Source organism: Sinohyriopsis cumingii, chromosome 6 (genome assembly GCF_028554795.1).
Source record: "Sinohyriopsis cumingii isolate HCF-2022 chromosome 6, ASM2855479v2, whole genome shotgun sequence".
Taxonomy (NCBI): Eukaryota; Metazoa; Mollusca; class Bivalvia; order Unionida; family Unionidae; genus Sinohyriopsis; species Sinohyriopsis cumingii.
Genome location: NC_142966.1, coordinates 23,787,905 through 23,806,264, shown reverse-complemented (window position 1 = coordinate 23,806,264; position 18,360 = coordinate 23,787,905). Strand labels below are relative to the sequence as shown.

At 37.5% G+C, this 18,360-nt stretch overlaps 1 protein-coding gene across 4 annotated transcripts in view; it reads left to right on the top strand.

Moving 5' to 3' along the window:
- Positions 1 to 18,360, top strand: part of LOC149796492 (AFG1-like ATPase) — a 62,218-nt gene that overhangs the window by 28,692 nt on the left and 15,166 nt on the right. For all 4 annotated transcript variants that reach the window (XR_016421705.1, XM_089961207.1, XM_089961206.1 and 1 more), the window contains 2 exons: positions 7,403 to 7,503; positions 14,597 to 14,737. Coding sequence is in view for 3 of the 4 variants with exons in the window: in XM_089961207.1 (XP_089817333.1) it covers positions 7,403 to 7,503; positions 14,597 to 14,737 (242 nt within the window). In the remaining variant the exon portion in view is untranslated. The remainder of the gene's footprint in view (positions 1 to 7,402; positions 7,504 to 14,596; positions 14,738 to 18,360) is intronic.

The window sequence follows — 18,360 nt, the reverse complement described above, 5'->3', positions numbered from 1 at the left end:
TTTCATTAGATCCAGTCGACATATGGAACTACTCAGTAGAGTATTTTATTAGATCATGTGTGGAACCTTTCAATAGAATATAGATCCAGTAAACATGTGGAACCTTTCAGTAAGGTATTTCATAGGCCACATGTGGAACCTTTCAGTAGAGTAGTCATTAGATCCAGTACATGTGTGGAACATTTCAGTAGAATATTTGATTAGATCCAGTCCACATGTGGAACCTTTCAGTAGATTATTTTATTAGATCCAGTCCATGTGTGGAACCTTTCAGTAAGGTATTTCATAGGCCACATGTGGAACCTTTCAGTAGAGTAGTCCTTAGATCCAGTAAATGTGTGGAACCTTTCAGTAAGGTATTTCATAGGCCACATGTGGAACCTTTCAGTATAGTAGTCATTAGATCCAGTACATGTGTGGAACCTTTCAGTAGAGTATTTCATTAGATCCTGTCCACATGTGGAACCTTTCAATAGAGTGTTTTTATTAGATCCAATCCACATGTTGAACCTTTCAGTAGATTATTTTATTAGATCCAGTCCACATGTGGAACCTTTCAGTAGATTATTTTATTAGATCCAGTCCACATGTGGAACCTTTCAGTAGAGTAGTCATGAAATCCAGTCCACATGTGGAACCTTTCAGTAGAGTAGTCATGAAATCCAGTCCACATGTGGAACCTTTCAGTAAGGTATTTCATAGGCCACATGTGAAACCTTTCAGTAGAGTACTTCATTAGATCCATTCCACATGTGAAACCTTTCAGTAGAGTATTTCATTAGATCCATTCCACATGTGAAACCTTTCAGTAGAGTATTTCATTAGATCCATTCCACATGCAGAAAAGGTATAAAGTTAATCCTGGCTAAACCTAGTTGTAATATAGAATTGGCTGAGATATGATAGACAAAGGAAAGTAACTATAAGAAGTAAACTCCCCTATCAACCCACTAGGTGTTTACTGTTAGACCCAGATGTACCAGTTTTCACTTTTGCTGTCATTCTATAAAGATGGCCTCCATGGAATGGATGGAATTTGGTTTAGGGCAGTGACATAGGAAATCTCTAGGATTTTGTATCCATAGGAATGATGTCATACACCTTCAACCAGTTCTGCTTACAATGTTAATGCTTTGGTTGATGTAAACAATGACGACAACAGTTTGTCATTCAGAATCTGGCCAAACATTTCAATAATTGTCAGGCATCTCTTGTAGCATTCAGGGTTTTGGTAACACAAGAGCTTTTTTATGGTGAGTCATTTACATTCAACTTTTTCACCCCACTAGTAGACAGTCTGGTGGCCTAGTGGTTAGAGCATCCACCTTGGGTGCGGCAGGTCATGGGTCAAACCTCAACCAAACCATACCAAAGGCTTATAAAAATGGTACTAACAGCTGCCTCACTAGGCACTCATCATTAAGAGGTTAGTGTTTGGACTGGTTGGCCTGGTGTTGGAATAATGTGACTGGGTGGGACATCATGCTACATGTCTGTGGCATGATGCCCCAGTGCTAGACATCACTATAAACTGCCACATTGTAGACATTGTAGTGATATGACTGAATTTTTTTTAAAGCTACATTAAAAATCTAAATATCACACACACACACTATCCACTGGTAAAAAGTAACATATATGGGTATTTTAAACACATGTATGATGAACAGATGTTGATAAAGTGCACAGTCAGGTCTTTAACACCACATCAGAGCTAGTCAGAAATGTTGTGTTGCCATCCTCCTGACTTTACTTGAGCATCTGATGAATTTTTTGTCTAGCCAAAAGGGTGCTGATGATAATGCTGTTTGCTTGGTCATTTCCTTCCTTTTGGTCCTCCACTTCTATTAGAGCATCAGATTGAGGATGTGAGAAAGCAAGAGGCCCAAGTGTTGCCCTTTAACTTACAGTTAAATCTCCTATCTCTGCACGACCCTATTAGGGATCTTGCAAGAAAATGATTGTCACAAGAGAATTCACAGGGGCAGTTTGTCAGCTGTGGCAGGGTTTTTTCTCTCCTGGCCAAGTGAGTCTAATACCCCCATTTTCATAGGTAGGCAGGGAGGGGAAAAAATTTCTCATTCCTCAGGCCTCATTCTCATTCATCAGTGATACACTGTCTCCAACTGCCTCTGGCGACCTACTTAAAGCACCAGACATCTCAAATCGTCAGATATGAACCAACCATTTTCAGTAAATGATGGGTGATCCAAGCTCTGTGAGAAGGTCTGTAAGTTTAATTTTTTGACCCCTCCTCCACTGTCATTATCCTACCTTCTTGAAGGAACACCCAAACAATCCCTTCAAGGAGGATGTTTTTACACAAGAAAATATAAAGGGCAGTGTAGATAGGATGAAAGCTGCACACACACAGTGCTTGTACTCCAGAACATTTCTGGTTACCAAGCCCATTGTCAATTGAGACATGGGATTAAAACACAACGAGTATGAGATCAGTATGAAATGTCTAGTGTTCACTTCCATATACAGATTCATACAGCCCCAGTCCAAGCTCTTGAGCCTTCAGTAAGAGTTCAGGACATCCTCAACAGAGATGGTGACATTTCTGAACACGTCATAAAAACACTTTTTTGTTTTATCTTTTGGTGCACAACATGAACACCTTTCTTTCCTCATTGTGTGGTGGGTAATCAATGTAGAGAAGTCAGACCTTATCCTTTCTTGATATTTTGTCCGTCTAGGTAAGGAACCTTTAGTACATATTAACTTGGCATCTTCCTCCCAAATGCATCAAAAAAATTTGTTCATGCATTGGAGAAGGCATCAGCCAAGACGTTGAAGTTGAACCTGCAATAAGACATTATGCCATGTCATATCTATTTTCAAGATGTCCTTTCTGAAGAAGGTGGTTTTCATGGACAACATACTTCAAAATCATTAGGGAAGTAAGGGTTTTGTTCACAGCATGAACAACCTTCCAGCATTCATGGGTTAGGGTGTATATCAAATGTATAGAAGTCAGACTGTATTTTTTCTCAGTATTTTGTTCATTTGGAACTCTTAATACATATTAACTTCGTATCTTTCTTCCAAAGGCATTGAAAGCATAATTAGCTCATGCATTGAAAGCATAATTCATGCATTGAAAGCATAACTCATGCATTGGAGAAAGCATCAAACAAAATGTTTAGGCAAGGAAGTTTCTTACAGCTCCTTGTCCTACTCATTGTGAGGGTGGACCTTTTACAATGCCAGTTTATCAGGTTGTTTGCAAAGTTACCACTGGACTTGTGATGGTCAGTGGCATTTGGATGCTTCAGGAGAAGGCTTTGCATATCAACCTTTTGGAAATGAAAACATTTTTCGTTGCCTTCCACACATGGTTGGAATATATTCATGGAAACACAAAGCAGATAATGTCATACAGTTTGGTTGTGGTGATGAACCTCTGCAAGAGGGGAACACTCATTAGACTTTTGCCTCACAGTAGGGGATTGTACTCATGGGTACTCTTAATATCAGGTAATGTTCAAGTCCAGCACATTCCTATCTGACTTTTTATCAAGTGAGAACAACTGTTTCATACAGAGTTGTCCCTCTAGGAACCTTTAATGGTGATATGCCCTATGGGGCCATCTAATGCTTGAAATTTCTTTTTTAGTTGTGTCCACATCATTAGGCATGTGAGCCATACATGCCTTTTTTAATCAGCTTGGAGGTAATGTGGGCATACATCTTCCATCTGTCAGTTTTGATTATGAAGATAATGAACAAATGAGGGGCACAGACTGCAGTACTTCTAATTGCCCTACTAGGATGAAACATTCTGAATCAACAATCTGCTTGATTTAACGGCATATATACCCAGCGACCACCACTCTGTTCAAGTAGTCGAAATTGCCACTTTCCATCCACGACCAGAAACTCCTTCTTCACTCTTGGCACCTTTCATTGTGAGGGTGGACCTTTTACAATGCCAGTTTATCAGGTTGTTTGCAAAGTTACTACTGGACTTGCAATGGTCACTGGCTGGATGCTTCAATAGAAGGCTTTGTATATCAACCTTTTGGAAATGACAGTCTGACTTCTATACATTTGATGGAAAAGAAGCTTGGAGCTTCAACTGTGGAGTGGATTCCAGTAGCTAAAGATCTTCCAGTTCGAAGATGAATTAATGGAAATCATGTGTTGTCGATGACTGGTGTCACACCTATAACATCACACTACTATCAGCATCCATTCCCTGATGGCAGTCTTCTTTCCCATTCCCCCTGAAGACAAGAAGTTAGCCTTTTCCTGAATCAAGGGATAGTGTTCAATGATTTCAGACACATTCAAACTTCAGGGAAAAGATGATTTTGTCTGCAACAAGGTAATCTCCAAGTTTCGGTCCAATTTCGACACGTCCATACCAATGCTTACTCACTCATATTAGTTTGAGCCACCATCTCACCCCTAAACTGAGCAGCTACCATTGATGACTTGCAATTTATGATAATGCTAACATCAACATGCTGAGTGAGTGAGCTACATGCAATAACTGTTGCTCTAAACTAGATGCAATTTTGTTCTGACATTTCAGTCGTTCTAATACTTTCAGGTTTATCGGGTTTCCTTGCTAAGAAAAGTTACCATCACTAGTCAACTGTAAAAGACTATTATTATATGCTCATTTTTTTCTCCGTTAACTTTACATTGTCAGAATTGTTCAGTATTTTATGATATTGCACACCTTCATATTGCATTCATGTGCATAAAGGAACTACTTTCTTTTGTAAACAAACAATGAATGCAGTTTAAACTATCTTCTTTAGCTGGTGATAAGAATGGCAAAATATACTTAGTTTTACATCCTGAATTTCCTCAAAGTGTACTTTCTTAGTTCTGCAAATTCAAATTACATGAGCCATGTCATAGGTTCTCAATCTTGATTACACATTTCTAAATTGTGCTGTAATTTCGATGATGAGTGCAATTGCATCATCCTTACTGCACTCAAAATGAAATAAGCATTAAATTCCATAGCGTCTTTTTGATAATTGCAATTGAAAGACTTCATATTTTTCCCACATTATGATTTCAAACATTCAGTGACAGAAACACATTTGCAGATGTCAACATGCTTCTTCCTCGCTTCTTCAATCCAATTTATTTCATGTGGAATGGTTACATATAAATCCAGTCCATAATCACAAAATTTCATAGAATCAAAAAGAATACCAAAATCTGTTCATTCCAGATCAAATGGAAAAGTTGATGAAATGTGCATTCCTTCACAATATGACTCCAAATTTAAATTTTAACTAGACATGCCATTTTCTTTTTGAAAGTTATGTTGAGTGCATGACTAAGTTCATATTTATCTGGGCGGAGTTATGTGCACGGTAATAATGTTGTTCTTGTGTAATGATGAATCTGCGCTTGTGTATTTAGTTTGGGATATGGCATGTATTCAGTTATTTTGTTTCTTGTTGTGTATTTTGTTAATATAATTAAGCATGAATTAGAATTACAAAAATGAGCATATAATAAAAAGGTTACTGCATTTGTATGGGAAAAATGAGCATATAATAAAAAGGTTACTGCATTTGTATGGGAAAATATGAACTCATTTAGTCAGGTGGATATAATGCACTCCCAGGGTCATGCAATATTTACATCTGAAAGACATGTTCATATCTACAAATGCAGTAACCTATAATTATAAGTGAATATAGTGTGTGCTTTGGGAAGTAAAGAAGGATGTAAATGATAAGTAAATTTGTATTTATTACTACAGCATCAGTACATTAGTACAGAACTATTAAGTTCATAAAATTTATGAATGTGAATGAACTCTCAATCAATTTCAATTGTCTCTCATATTTCATAAATGTGTAATTTGTAAGCATTATAAATACCATTGATATTAAATCAAAGAAACGTGATGTTTTACAAATGTACTGGGGGGTCTTGCACTTTGACTCTCAGTTTGGATCATATTTCATTAAATTCATGGTCTGTTTCACCCATGAAAACCATAAGATTGATACCCCCACCAAATAATAAATGAATTACAGTACATTGGTATAATTGAGAGGAAAAAGGTCTGCAGACAAATCTCTCAGTTTTCAACCCCTGTTTTCTAAAACAGAAAATGATACTGTGTTTTTCACCTGATTAGATATATGGCTACTGCAATAACTCTTAAGTTTCATGTAAACATTGTTTAATTTTCAATCAATACCATCATAAAGCCCCATTGCTGCCATTATGTGCAAAAAGTTAGGAGGTAGTGAAGGTAGGAATGTAAGCACTGGCTGTTTGGCTAAAGACAGGTATTCAATCATTGTACTCTGAACTCTCACAGGATCACTAATGATGATTTCAACTCATGAAATACAAGCAACTTCCATGAGCCTGGCCTTGAATTTAATGTTTCAGTTTGGGACATAGCAGAGTTTAGTTTCCATTTGCATGACATGGTTTTTCTAAAGAGAGAACTGAATCTTGTTGGGTATGGGGTAACTGCACAGACAGTGACCACTCTCATTCATGCATGCACAACCTTAGACCCAGGCATGAATTTGCCACTTTCACTGGTTTTGTCTTGGAAACATTTGTTGGTGCAACAATAAACAAATGTGGAATCCCACGGGGATCTCCCACACACATGTATATAAAAATTGTCTCCAATTGTACTAAACTAACTTTAAGAGAAGTTCATCCTTTTAGTACAATGATCATGCTTTTCCTGGGTGACACAGGTTGAGGTAGTACATTCAGCATTTCCTCCTCATCTTACCTATTCTCTTAATGTATTGTGCTCAGGTAATCTATTTGATGGCAAAAGTGATTTTTTTTTTGTGCTGAGTTGTGTTTCTGCAGTAATACTTACCTGTTGGGGAGAAAGGGGAGATAACCTGTAAGAGTTGCTTCCCTTGTTCTATATCGCCATATAGACAGAAAGACATTTTTCATTTTTCCAGGACAGCTGGATTTGGAGGTACCAAAGAAAGTTGTCTTTATGTAATGTGATCGCTAAGTAATTATGAGTGAAACATTATTTACAAAATTTGCTTTCTGAGAAACTCAGAAAATTAAAAACCATTTCTTAAAGAGCTTTCACATGAAGCTCAGACACATGAATTTGTTTGAAATGGACATGATTTTAACTGTAATGGGCATCATTATTAATTCTAAACTTGCAGTATATTTTACCATTAAATCTACTGGTACAGTGATGCCACTATGTTAATTTTTTAACAAAACCATATTTCCTTGGAAATATTGCATACTTTGCAGATAATTAACAAAAAGTTGTTTTCACCTAATTGGAGTAGATGGCTTAAGTTCAGAATAGTTTTAATCTGTGCATGTTTATACTGTTAGTACTGTTAAGAATATTCAGTTTTTTAAACATAAAAGTCATGTGTTTAATATTTTGTTTGGTCCATTACAGATGTTCACTCCAGAGTCTTAGATGTCCTGGGCAGAAATTTAGTACTTCCAACAACATGTGGAGGAATCTTGGACACAAGTTTTGACAGTATGTGTAGACAGGTAAGCATACATGTAAAGTCTCTGGCAGAGAAAAGCTGTTTTAATCTTTTTAAAAATTAATATTGAATTTGAATTAGTTCTTGACTTAAGAACTGGCTGATACTCATGAAACTTTTTTATTTAACTCAAACAAACTTAAGCTGAAAATGAAAGCTCCAAATCAGATGACTTTTGTTATTTAAGTTTAAAATGTTTAAAATGTTAATCCATGGAACAAAAATTAAGAAACTTGAGAACTCTTGATTCTGTCATCATTCTTATCAAATAAACTTAATGTTAAAATTCTACAACTTTGAGCTTGACCCCAAATGATGTTACTAACAAAGTTTTGTAGAATATAGGGACAGGAGTAATGCTAATTTGTTCATTGAAGCCTTGTCTTCATATTCTCAAAACTCAACCTAAAGCTCAAAGTTCAGAAATGATAAGTCTTTCAGCATTTTTCATTGAATGTTAGCATGCTATTAGAGGAACAAAGCTCTTGCAACTGCTAGAAATCATTTTATTTTGTATATAGATGAGGAATGTAAAATAATATATCACTCTAATCTGTCTTGAGATGGAACAAGCATAGTATGGGATTTTTAGATAGGCTTTCTTGTTTAGTAGGCTCTTTTCATGTGTTTTGTTTTGAAACAGAACTAAAAGGTCAGTAGTACACACACATTCTCTGGAGCAGTAGATTGGAGGTGAGTTTCTTCAGATACATTACTGAATTAACTGGGGCCCCAAGTGGTCTAAAGCGCTGTCTGTTACGGATCACTGCAATCTCACCTCTGTCTGCGCCGGTTTGAGTCTCGGATTCAGCCAGTGTGGGTATGCGAGAAAGCTTGCCAGTAGCTTCTTGTGGGTCGGTGGTTCTATCCTGGGTTTTCCCGGGTTCTTCCTCCACCATTAATACTGGCCGCCATGTGTGCTGAAAAATGGCTTTAAACCCTACAACAACAACAACAAAATTAACTTAGGAGTATGACCACTGCCTTACAAACCCAGCCCACCCCAAGCTAACTTTAAGTTCTAAAAAAACCAATGTTATCTTCCACATAGATTGGTGTCAGACTAGAACGATCCCTCTTATTATAGGGATTAGCACCAAATATTATTCATTCTTCAGTTGCTACTTCGTCTTGTGCTAGGAAATGAGCACTTTTAGAGACCTCACAAGTCCTGATCAGATGATATTTTTGACACTGTGTAGCCGGTAGATGAGTGCAAATACATTACCTGATCACATGAAAATTTGAAAATTACTCTCTGCTGCATAGACAAAGGTAATTACCTTGTACAGATTAAATTCCTTGTTCCCTTTAGGTGGTACCCGTATCTTGGATGTTTATTAGTTTAAACTTTTGCTTGCAACTGTGAAAACTGTCTCTCAAGAATCTATGAATTTGTAATTAATTCTGACCATTCAAATTTTATTTTGAATAGTTTATTATGCATCTTGGTAAGGCAAGTTCACCTATTTAAAGAATTTATGTATTATGGTGCATGCACTTATTTTTCTTTCTTCTTCCTTTCAATGAATGACTAAATCTTCTGAACTCAAAGTATTAAACATCCACATTCAGAATCATTGACCAGTGTTTTTTCATTGATGGGGGACATTCAGATGCCGCCAAAGCTACCTAAAACATATCCTTCAGTGACAATCACTTCAAATCCAGTCAAGGCCACACCAAGTGATTCCACATAAAGTTTAGCGTCATCATTACCATATGGAATGCTATACTCATGGATGCGGACAACTCATCTCTCAGTGTGAAAGGAGCCAACACAGATTTGTCTAAACTTTAGCCCTTGTCTTCCATCTTGCTGTAGCAGTTTTCATAGCAGCTTGCATGGTAAATGAGCTGGATGCTGAATCTGAACTACAAGCAGTTATGTTCCAATGGCTCATTGTGCTAATGACACAACCTGGTTTCATTTTTAAAAGCAAATTACTGTTGATAGGCAAGCAACAAATAACTATATGATCTCTCTCTTCTCAGTTGATGCATTGAGAGAGTTCATGCTGCAGAACCCATTATGTGGGATACTGAGAATTTACATGGCAGCCATCAAAGGATGTTCCTACTGGTTAAATCAAGAAAGCAGGCGATAAGCAATGGCCTCTTGGCTAAAGGGGGTTATTAGCTGAACATACTGTGTACTTTCACAGTATTTCAGATCATGAAATATGAGCAATTTCCGTGAGCCTGGCCTTCGAATGTAATGTCTCAGTTTGAGACGTAGTGGATTCAGTTGACTGGCATGCCCAGTCTGTTCTCCCCAACTTGTATTTGTTTGAAATAGCCTAACAAATTAGCTGAATCTTGTTGAACTGCTGGTAGACAGTTACTGTGACCCATTATTGACAAGACAGCCCAGAGAGTTACTGGGCCGATTAATAACAAAACCCAGGCATGAATGTGAGACAATAGCCAGGTGTCGGATCCCAGAAGGTTTGCCATCACATGTGTAGAACTGTATAATCTTCAGTTGTACTAACTTCTCATTAGGAGAAGCTCATTCTTTCAGTAGAGGAGACATGGGTTGGATACTCAGATATTTCCTCCTCTGTTTACCTAATGTTAGTGTGATAAATTGGACACTATGTATTTCACATTACTGTCAATCCCTCCCACTCTTCCCCACAAATGTGAGTATCTATTTACAGGTATTATTTGACCTTAAACTGGTAAACATCCATAATATGGGTGGCCATATAGTGGAAACAGGAGAGGTAATCTGTAAGAGTTACCTTCATTGACATGATACAAGGACAGAAAGATGTTTTTCTATCTTTCAGTGAGGTCTGGTTAAACAGGTAGCAGAGAGAAATGTCCAAATGTTAATGTGCTCAGGTAAGTAAGAACTTAATCTTGCAAGATACACGCTGGCATCATTTTATCATAACCAGCCCTGATCACTAGTACATTCATTTGGTAATGTACTGACCTATTATATGTCTGTAGTCACTGGCTGAGAATTAACAATCTTGAAAGGTCATGTAGACATTTTTTATAAACATTTATTTATTTATAAGGGTCCACTTCACAGTAAGTCTATGTGATGCTTTTCAGTCACTGACTCAGTAATTGCAGACCACTGGATCATGTATGTTATTCATATTGTTCACTAGTGTCCACTTCTCAGTAAGTTATACAATCCTTGACTAATTTTACCTGGATATACTGTTTGTTAGTTTTCTGTATTTACAGGTGTCAACACTGGGGAAGTCAATGTGCATTCAGTGTTGTGGTTTAAACTGGCCAGTGATACTCACATGACACACCTGGAATGACATACACTGCCCCCATATTTCATGCAGAAATATCAGCCATCAACAGAGATGTAGTAAGCCTGCAAACGTCAAGACCTTCTTCATTAAAGATGACCAGACACACTTCATTGACACTCAGCAGTTAGTCCCAAACATTGATGCACTATACTCAACGCTTGACCCAGCATCCATGTTATGTCTTCCAGCAGGTAGAAGACAGCCTAGCTTTTTCTACCATTATGCCTACTGGTCACTTATAGGAATCAGTTTTGCATATGGCATGTGTGCTGAACAGGGCAACACAATACACTCTTGCCACTGTCAATGTCATGACAGCAGTGAATTTACAACCTGTGGAAAGAGATACATGTCTCTCCACTTCCACTTTCCTCAAAGAACATCACAAGGCCACCCTTAGATTGTTGCTTTTATTGTCAAGCCTGCTCTTCAGTGTCATGTGGAGAAGAAGTTTCAAACAGGCCCAGCAACAGGAACCTCAGTGATCTTTCAGGAATAGGGATCAGAGAAGGACCCCACTAGGGCATAACCAATACAGAAAAAGGAAGGACCCCACTAGGGCATACCAAATTGAGAAACAGCCATAAAGTTTATATATGCATTTTAAAGCAAGACTGTTTTCAAAAGCCACTGATGACAAGAAACAGGGAGAGGGGGGATATTTTTAAACTAGTTTCTTTCCACACCAGCCTCCTTCCAGAAGGAAATGAAATGTTTACACTGTCCTTGTCACATATAATAGTGGGGGGAAGACTCAGTCACTTTGCTATGGAATGGAAAAAAATTCTTTCTTCCTTGACAATCCATGGCTTCTGTGAGTGATCACATCCAGCACTGTCCCACATTGTCCAGGGCCACCACTGCAACAGAAGTCCCAAAAGATCCTTTCAGGGCCAACATTCTGCAGCAGGAAATAAACAAGCTTCTAAGATAAATAATGATAGAGATTGTGTGAAACACAAAGTCACCAGGTTCGTATTCAAGACTGTTTCTAGTGCCAACGGCCAATGGGCACACTTGAGCCAATCATAGACTTCATCTCCTTGTACCATTTCATATGTGCATCATGGTTCAGAATAGAGACTCCAAGACTGGTTTTAATGGCATTAAGTCTGAATCAGCAGGATGCATACCTCATTGTTCCAATAAACAAGTCCTTAGGAAATTCTTGAGCTCAACATAACTTTTGGGCTCAGCAGCATAGCCCATTGGTCTCCACAAGAATATTGTACAGAGTAGTGTGTCACTTTAGGACCACCTTCATATCTGGACATCCAGCTACCTGAATAATACATTGCAAATACATCCAGTAAATTATTTTTATATTCACTTCTACTCTGCATTGAATTCCTTGCCAACAAATACAACATTACACCATCTCAACATTTCACCCACTTGTGGATGTAGTTTAGATTTATGTATGTGAACAGAGTCAGTCTCCTCAGAGTGCTGCTTTATCCTGTTTGCTTCCCTCTGGTGGGAAAAATCGTTAAACTTGTTAAACCTGGAAGTAGAAATCCTAAATAAATGCGGGGTCTTTCCTTACCTGCCCAGATGACCCAAATGGCAAGCATTTCATCTGAATCCAGATCTGTTGAACCTGTATGTCTGGATCATATTAAACAAGCCCAGAGGGGCAAACATTCCTCAGAACATGTGGTGGCATAATCTTCTGGGATAAGAAGGCTTACTACTTTTCACAGTTGTTTGTGCAAGAACACACCATGTCACTTAATACTTTGTTACCACAGTTATCAAACTTTTTCTTGCAGCCTGTGACCGCTCCGGTGGTCTAGTGGTTAGAGCATCTGCCTCGGATGCGGGAGATCATAGGTTCAATCCCCAACCGAGTCATACCAAAGACTAGCAAAAATGGTACTAACAGCTGCCTCGCTTGGCACTCAGCATTAAGAGGTTAGTGTTATGTCTGGTCAGCCTGGTGTCAGGATAGTGTGACTGGGTGGGACATCATGCTACATGTTTGCGGCATGATGCCACAGTGCTAACATCACTATGAACTGTCACACTGCAGACATCATAGCAATATGACTGAAACATCGTTAAAGCTATGTTAAAAATCCAATTCACACACACACACACTTTTCCTGTGGCTTTTTAAGGTCAAGAAGTTAGCACCCATCACTAGAAAAGGTTATCATTGTTTTCTGAGACTTGCTTCATCATCATGGAAGGGACTATATATAATAAAACAAAGACCTCTCCTACATTCTTGCAAACTCTGACCTATCACAACTGGAGGCCCTTCCTCTGTGCCTCAAATGGTATCTGTTTGAACTATGTAGAGCATTGTTGGTTCATCTATCTTATAAAACCTGTTTCCTAGTCACTTTAGCTACAGCAGGCAGAATCAGTGTAAAACATACCATGTTGGTCAGTTCAAACTATCTTGAGTTCCATCGTGATCGTTCAGTTTCACTCATGATGGCCCATGGTTTCATTACCTAGAATAGGCTCCCATTCATGGGCAATAAGTTATTTGTGGTGAAACCTCTGTCACTGTTATACCCTCTGCCCCAGGGTCATCTTGAGGACCTAACAAATGTTTTTAAGTGGTACCTGAAATGAACTGAGCTGTCAAGATGGAGATCTTGCTTATTTGTACCTTTGAAAGATGGAAAGTTTGATATCTCAGCTCAGGCTTTGTTGTTGTTGGGTTTAATGCCAGTTTTCAGTACAATATAGGCTATACATGGCCGCCAATATAAATGGTGGAGGAAGAACCCAGGAAAACCCCAGAAACTACTGACAAGCTTTCTCACATACCCACATTGGCCAAACCCATGACTCGAACCCATGTATGCAGAAGTGAGATGGCAATGATGCGTAATGGTGAGCACTTTAGACCACTCGCCCACTTGGGGCCCCAGTTCAGGCTTTATCATCCTGGATATGATCAGTTATTCACTTTGAGTATAGATAACTAACCCAACATTAAATGAAGTTATTGAATATTTTGAGGTTAGGGCAGTTGTCAGCATAGCATTGAAACACAAATGTTCCTTACAAGACATTATACAAGCCATGAGATGAAGGGCATAGACAACCTTTTGTAGCTTCATCCAAAAAGGCTCAGTTTAGTTTGCTAGCATCTATGGCAGCTTCTTAGTGGTTTGAATTATCAACTTCTGCTAGATATGCTTTTGTGGGGTGTGGGATTTATCCTAGTCAGTTTTTATGGGCATGGAGGGTCACTATTACAGCCTGTATAAATCTTTTGAGTTGAAATTAGCTTCACATACATTGGAAAGCCAGAGATGGGTCTTCTTAAGGGCAAGAGGATGTAGCTCCCTCCATTTTTCATTAATTCTCCTAAGGTATTATGATTTGGTAACATGTTTGAAGAAGAACCCAATTTTTGGAATAAAATATGATGCTGATATATCTTCATAACCTCCTTGCAATTTACATTATGCTGGTAGAGTGTGCATTGTGCTTCATCATTAACTAAAGTATCTATGGGATTTGGCAACAATCTTTTTATACAATGGGAGATCACTCTAGTCTGACTCCCACCTTTGTGGGCAGACCTTTGGCTTTTTAATAGCTAAAAGTTAACTTGGGAGAGATGGGTTTGTAAGTTAGTAATCATACTCCTTAGGTAGTATGATTGGATTATTTTTTTGTTGTCAATGAAACATATTTTGCTCCAAAAATTAATTTAAGTTGAATCAGTAAGTTTCCGAGATTATTGAGCTTCATAGACTGAAAATTTTGTTTCAACCCCATGAATATCATGATTGTCAATATGTACAATCATAGATCAACAATGAATGACTTCTATCACTTCAGCCTCTTGGAGCAGTGGATTATCTAGCCATCAGCAAGGAATTTCACACAGTCTTCTTTAGGAATGTCCCCCAGATGACACTGCAGCAGAAAACAGAAGCCAGGAGGTTCATCATTCTTGTAGACACTTTGTATGATAATAAGGTACAGTATACAGTTACTTTAGTTTTCCTTTACAGAGAATTCTAAGGGACTAACACAAATTTGTTCATTAAAACAGACTTTTCTTAAAGCACATTTAAAAAGAAACAGGTTTTGTTTTAAAGTAATTTGGAACTGCATTAAAATCTTTACTTATCCAGACATCTGCTAAAACCAAATTGGATATGACTGCATTACTTTGTGTTTTGTGGACATTAATGAACAAGTTCTTGAGAATTACAAGGCATGTTGCAATAAAAAACTTATGATTGATTGCAATGTATGGTCTTGGAAATGATGAAACTACTATTTGCATATTTTACTTTTGAATGAGGGTTATTGTGTTATTTAATTATGTATTCTTATGGGGAATATTAAGTTGGGCTATGTAATTATATATTAATACTACATAAATGTTGCAATATTATTCTGTTATGTTATGATTCTTCTTTAGGCTGTAAGGAAAAACATTTTCTATTTATGTTTATTCAAACAAAAATTTTCAAATAATTTTTTTGCTTTCTTTGTGAAAATATTACAGTTTACATTTTTAGTTCTTATGTTCATAGAAACAGATGAGGAGAGTATATGGGATGGCCAGTTGTCTATAGTGCATGTGTCTGCTAGCTTAGGTTTGTAATTACTGCTCCTAAACTACATGAAGAATTGCCTTGAACATTACACACACATTCATCCAGTGGTCTAGTTGGTCCTGAATGAAATTGATGCTGCTTAGAAATCCAGTGTAGCTCACACAGCAGCAATCTGGAAAATCTTATTAGTATTAACAGCTGCCTTGCTTGGCGCTCAGCATTAAGAGGTTAGTGTTAGGACTGGTTGGCCTGGTGTCAGAATAATGTGACTGGGTGGGACATCATGCTACATGTCTGCAGCATGATGCCCCAGTGCTAGGCATCACGATAAACTGCCACACTGCAGACATCATAGTGATATGACTGAAAATTTGTTAAAGCTACATTAAAAATCCAAATCACACACACACACACACACATCACTTTTCCTGTATCAACATGGGTTGTACACACAAAAAAACTTGTGGTGTCTGGTTGGTCTTGAAGGAAAATAGTGTTGGTCTGACACCCATAGCTACCAAGGCAGCCATGTTGAAAATCTTGCTATCACAACTCCTACTGAATTGATGATCATATCAATGTGTGATTTTCACCAGAAGAATTCTTATGATGATAGTTGTACCTGAATGAAAATGGTTCCAAATGCTGTCCATTATGGTCACCACAGCAGCCATTGTGAAACTTTTATCACTACTCCTCCTAAAAGGACAGTAATATGAACATGGCGGTTTCACTAAAACGATTTCTTTTGATGTTTACTTGATTCTAAATCAAAATGTTGCTGATCTAATGCCAGTATGACCACCATGGAAACCATTTGGAAAAGTTTTATTGCTCCTCCTCCTGAACAGAAAGTCATATTGACTTTGGGTTTTCTCTATAATGTCTATTTGATCTTGAATGAAAATTGTGCCAATCTGATATCCATTATAAGGAGTGGAAGGTGATGTGAAAGATTTTGATGTCTGGTTAGTCCTGAATGAAAATGGTGCAAATCTGACAGCCAGTGTAGACACCACAGCAACCATCTTGAACATTTTGCTATTGCTATATTCCTGAATGGAATAGACAGATAATAATAATAATAACATGGACTTAGTACAGCACTTAATCTTTAGATGCTCTAAGCACTTTACAGTATTAGGTAACATATAAATGAAAAGATTACAAAAACAAACACCATGAAATTACAAAACAAGAACATGCTGACAGTAATTTAGGAAGTAAACATTATTAAGTCTCTAAGTCCTGTAGTCAAAATAGATGTGTTTTTAGGAGCAGTCTTAAATGAGATCACAGTGTCCTTGTGTCTGAGATCAATGGGCAGTTTGTTCCATGTAGCTGGACCCTGGTACATAAAAGAATGTTGTCCATATGACTTTGTTTTAACAGTGGGAAATAGAAAATATTTACCTTTGAAGAAAAAGTTAAAGTTATTCCACTCAGCAACAATTGGGAGAGTTCAAATGTTCTTGCAGAAAATATGTTTGTTGGAAAGACTTAAATAAACAATATCATAACAGATAAAAATAGAATATTCTGTAGCTGTGGGAAAATTGAGTAAATAGAAAGAAAATTATTGTAAATGCCAAGCGATGTTTGTACCAACATTTAAATGATGCTTTTGACAATGCACATGCCAACAATACCCCACTCACATTTTGTGCTGAAGAATAAGAACTATTAATGTATGTTCACTTGAAATATATTGATTCTTACGACACAAAGAACCTTCCAATAATTAATGTTACTTTTAAATGAAGATATTTAATGCTTTAAGTTCAATTTAGCTTTCTTACTACATAGACATATACTTTTCACAAATATTAGCCCCCTTTGGAAAGGTCACCTGTCTTATATGGCCACTTTCCTGGTGTAGAAGAGGTGGCTGTATAAGATGGGGACCACTGTATCTTGTTGGTCATCAATAAATATGGTGTTAATCTGACATCCAATATAGCCAGCAAGGCATCCATCTTGAAAATATTATTACTGTTACACCTTTTGAATGAATAGTCATACTAAGATGGGATTTTCACCAGTAGAGTTCTTACAGTGTCTAGTTGTTCCTTAGTGAAAATGGGTCTGCATAGTTATATTGTATGGCCATCACATCAGCCATCTTGAATGTCTTTTTATTTCATGGTCATCATGGTAGCCATCTTGAATGTCTTTTTATTTCTACTCCTCTTTGAGTAGACAGTGATATGAACATGGCAAGTTTCTCTGAAAGACTTCTTATGATATTTAGTCTGTGTTAAGTGAAATTAGGAGCCATGATATTTAAGTTGCTAGAGCATTGATCTCATAATTGAAGAGTTGCAAGTTCAATACCTGTTCAGGGCAGCTCAGGTTGGCTTTGTTAGTGTGTCCTTGGGGAAAGGCACTTAACTCCCGTTTCCTCAGCATGATATAGCCATTAATATGTTAAAGGTGCCATTAAAGTCAACATAAATATAATAAACCAAAAATGCTGATATTATATACACTATGGTCATCATGGTAGCCATCTTGAAAATATTGTTATTGTTGCTCCATCTGAACAGAAGGTCATTTTAATATGTGATTTTGACCAGAAGACTACTTAGATGTCTAGTTGGTCTTTCATAAAAATGGTTCCATATGGACATATTGCTAGATCTCCTGGGTGGATGGTGAATATGGGAGTTACACTGAAAGTCGTTTTATGATGTCTAGTTGGTCTTTCATAAAAGTGGTTCCATATGGACATATTGCTAGATCTCCTGGGTGGATGGTGAATATGGGAGTTACACTGAAAGTCGTTTTATGATGTCTAGTTGGTCTTTCATAAAAGTGGTTCCATATGGACATATTGCTAGATCTCCTGGGTGGATGGTGAATATGGGAGTTACGCTGAAAGTTGTTTTATGATGTCTAGTTGGTCTTTCATAAAAATGGTTCCATATGGACATATTGCTAGATCTCCTGGGTGGATGGTGAATATGGGAGTTACACTGAAAGTCGTTTTATGATGTCTAGTTGGTCTTTCGTAAAAATAGTTCCATATGGACA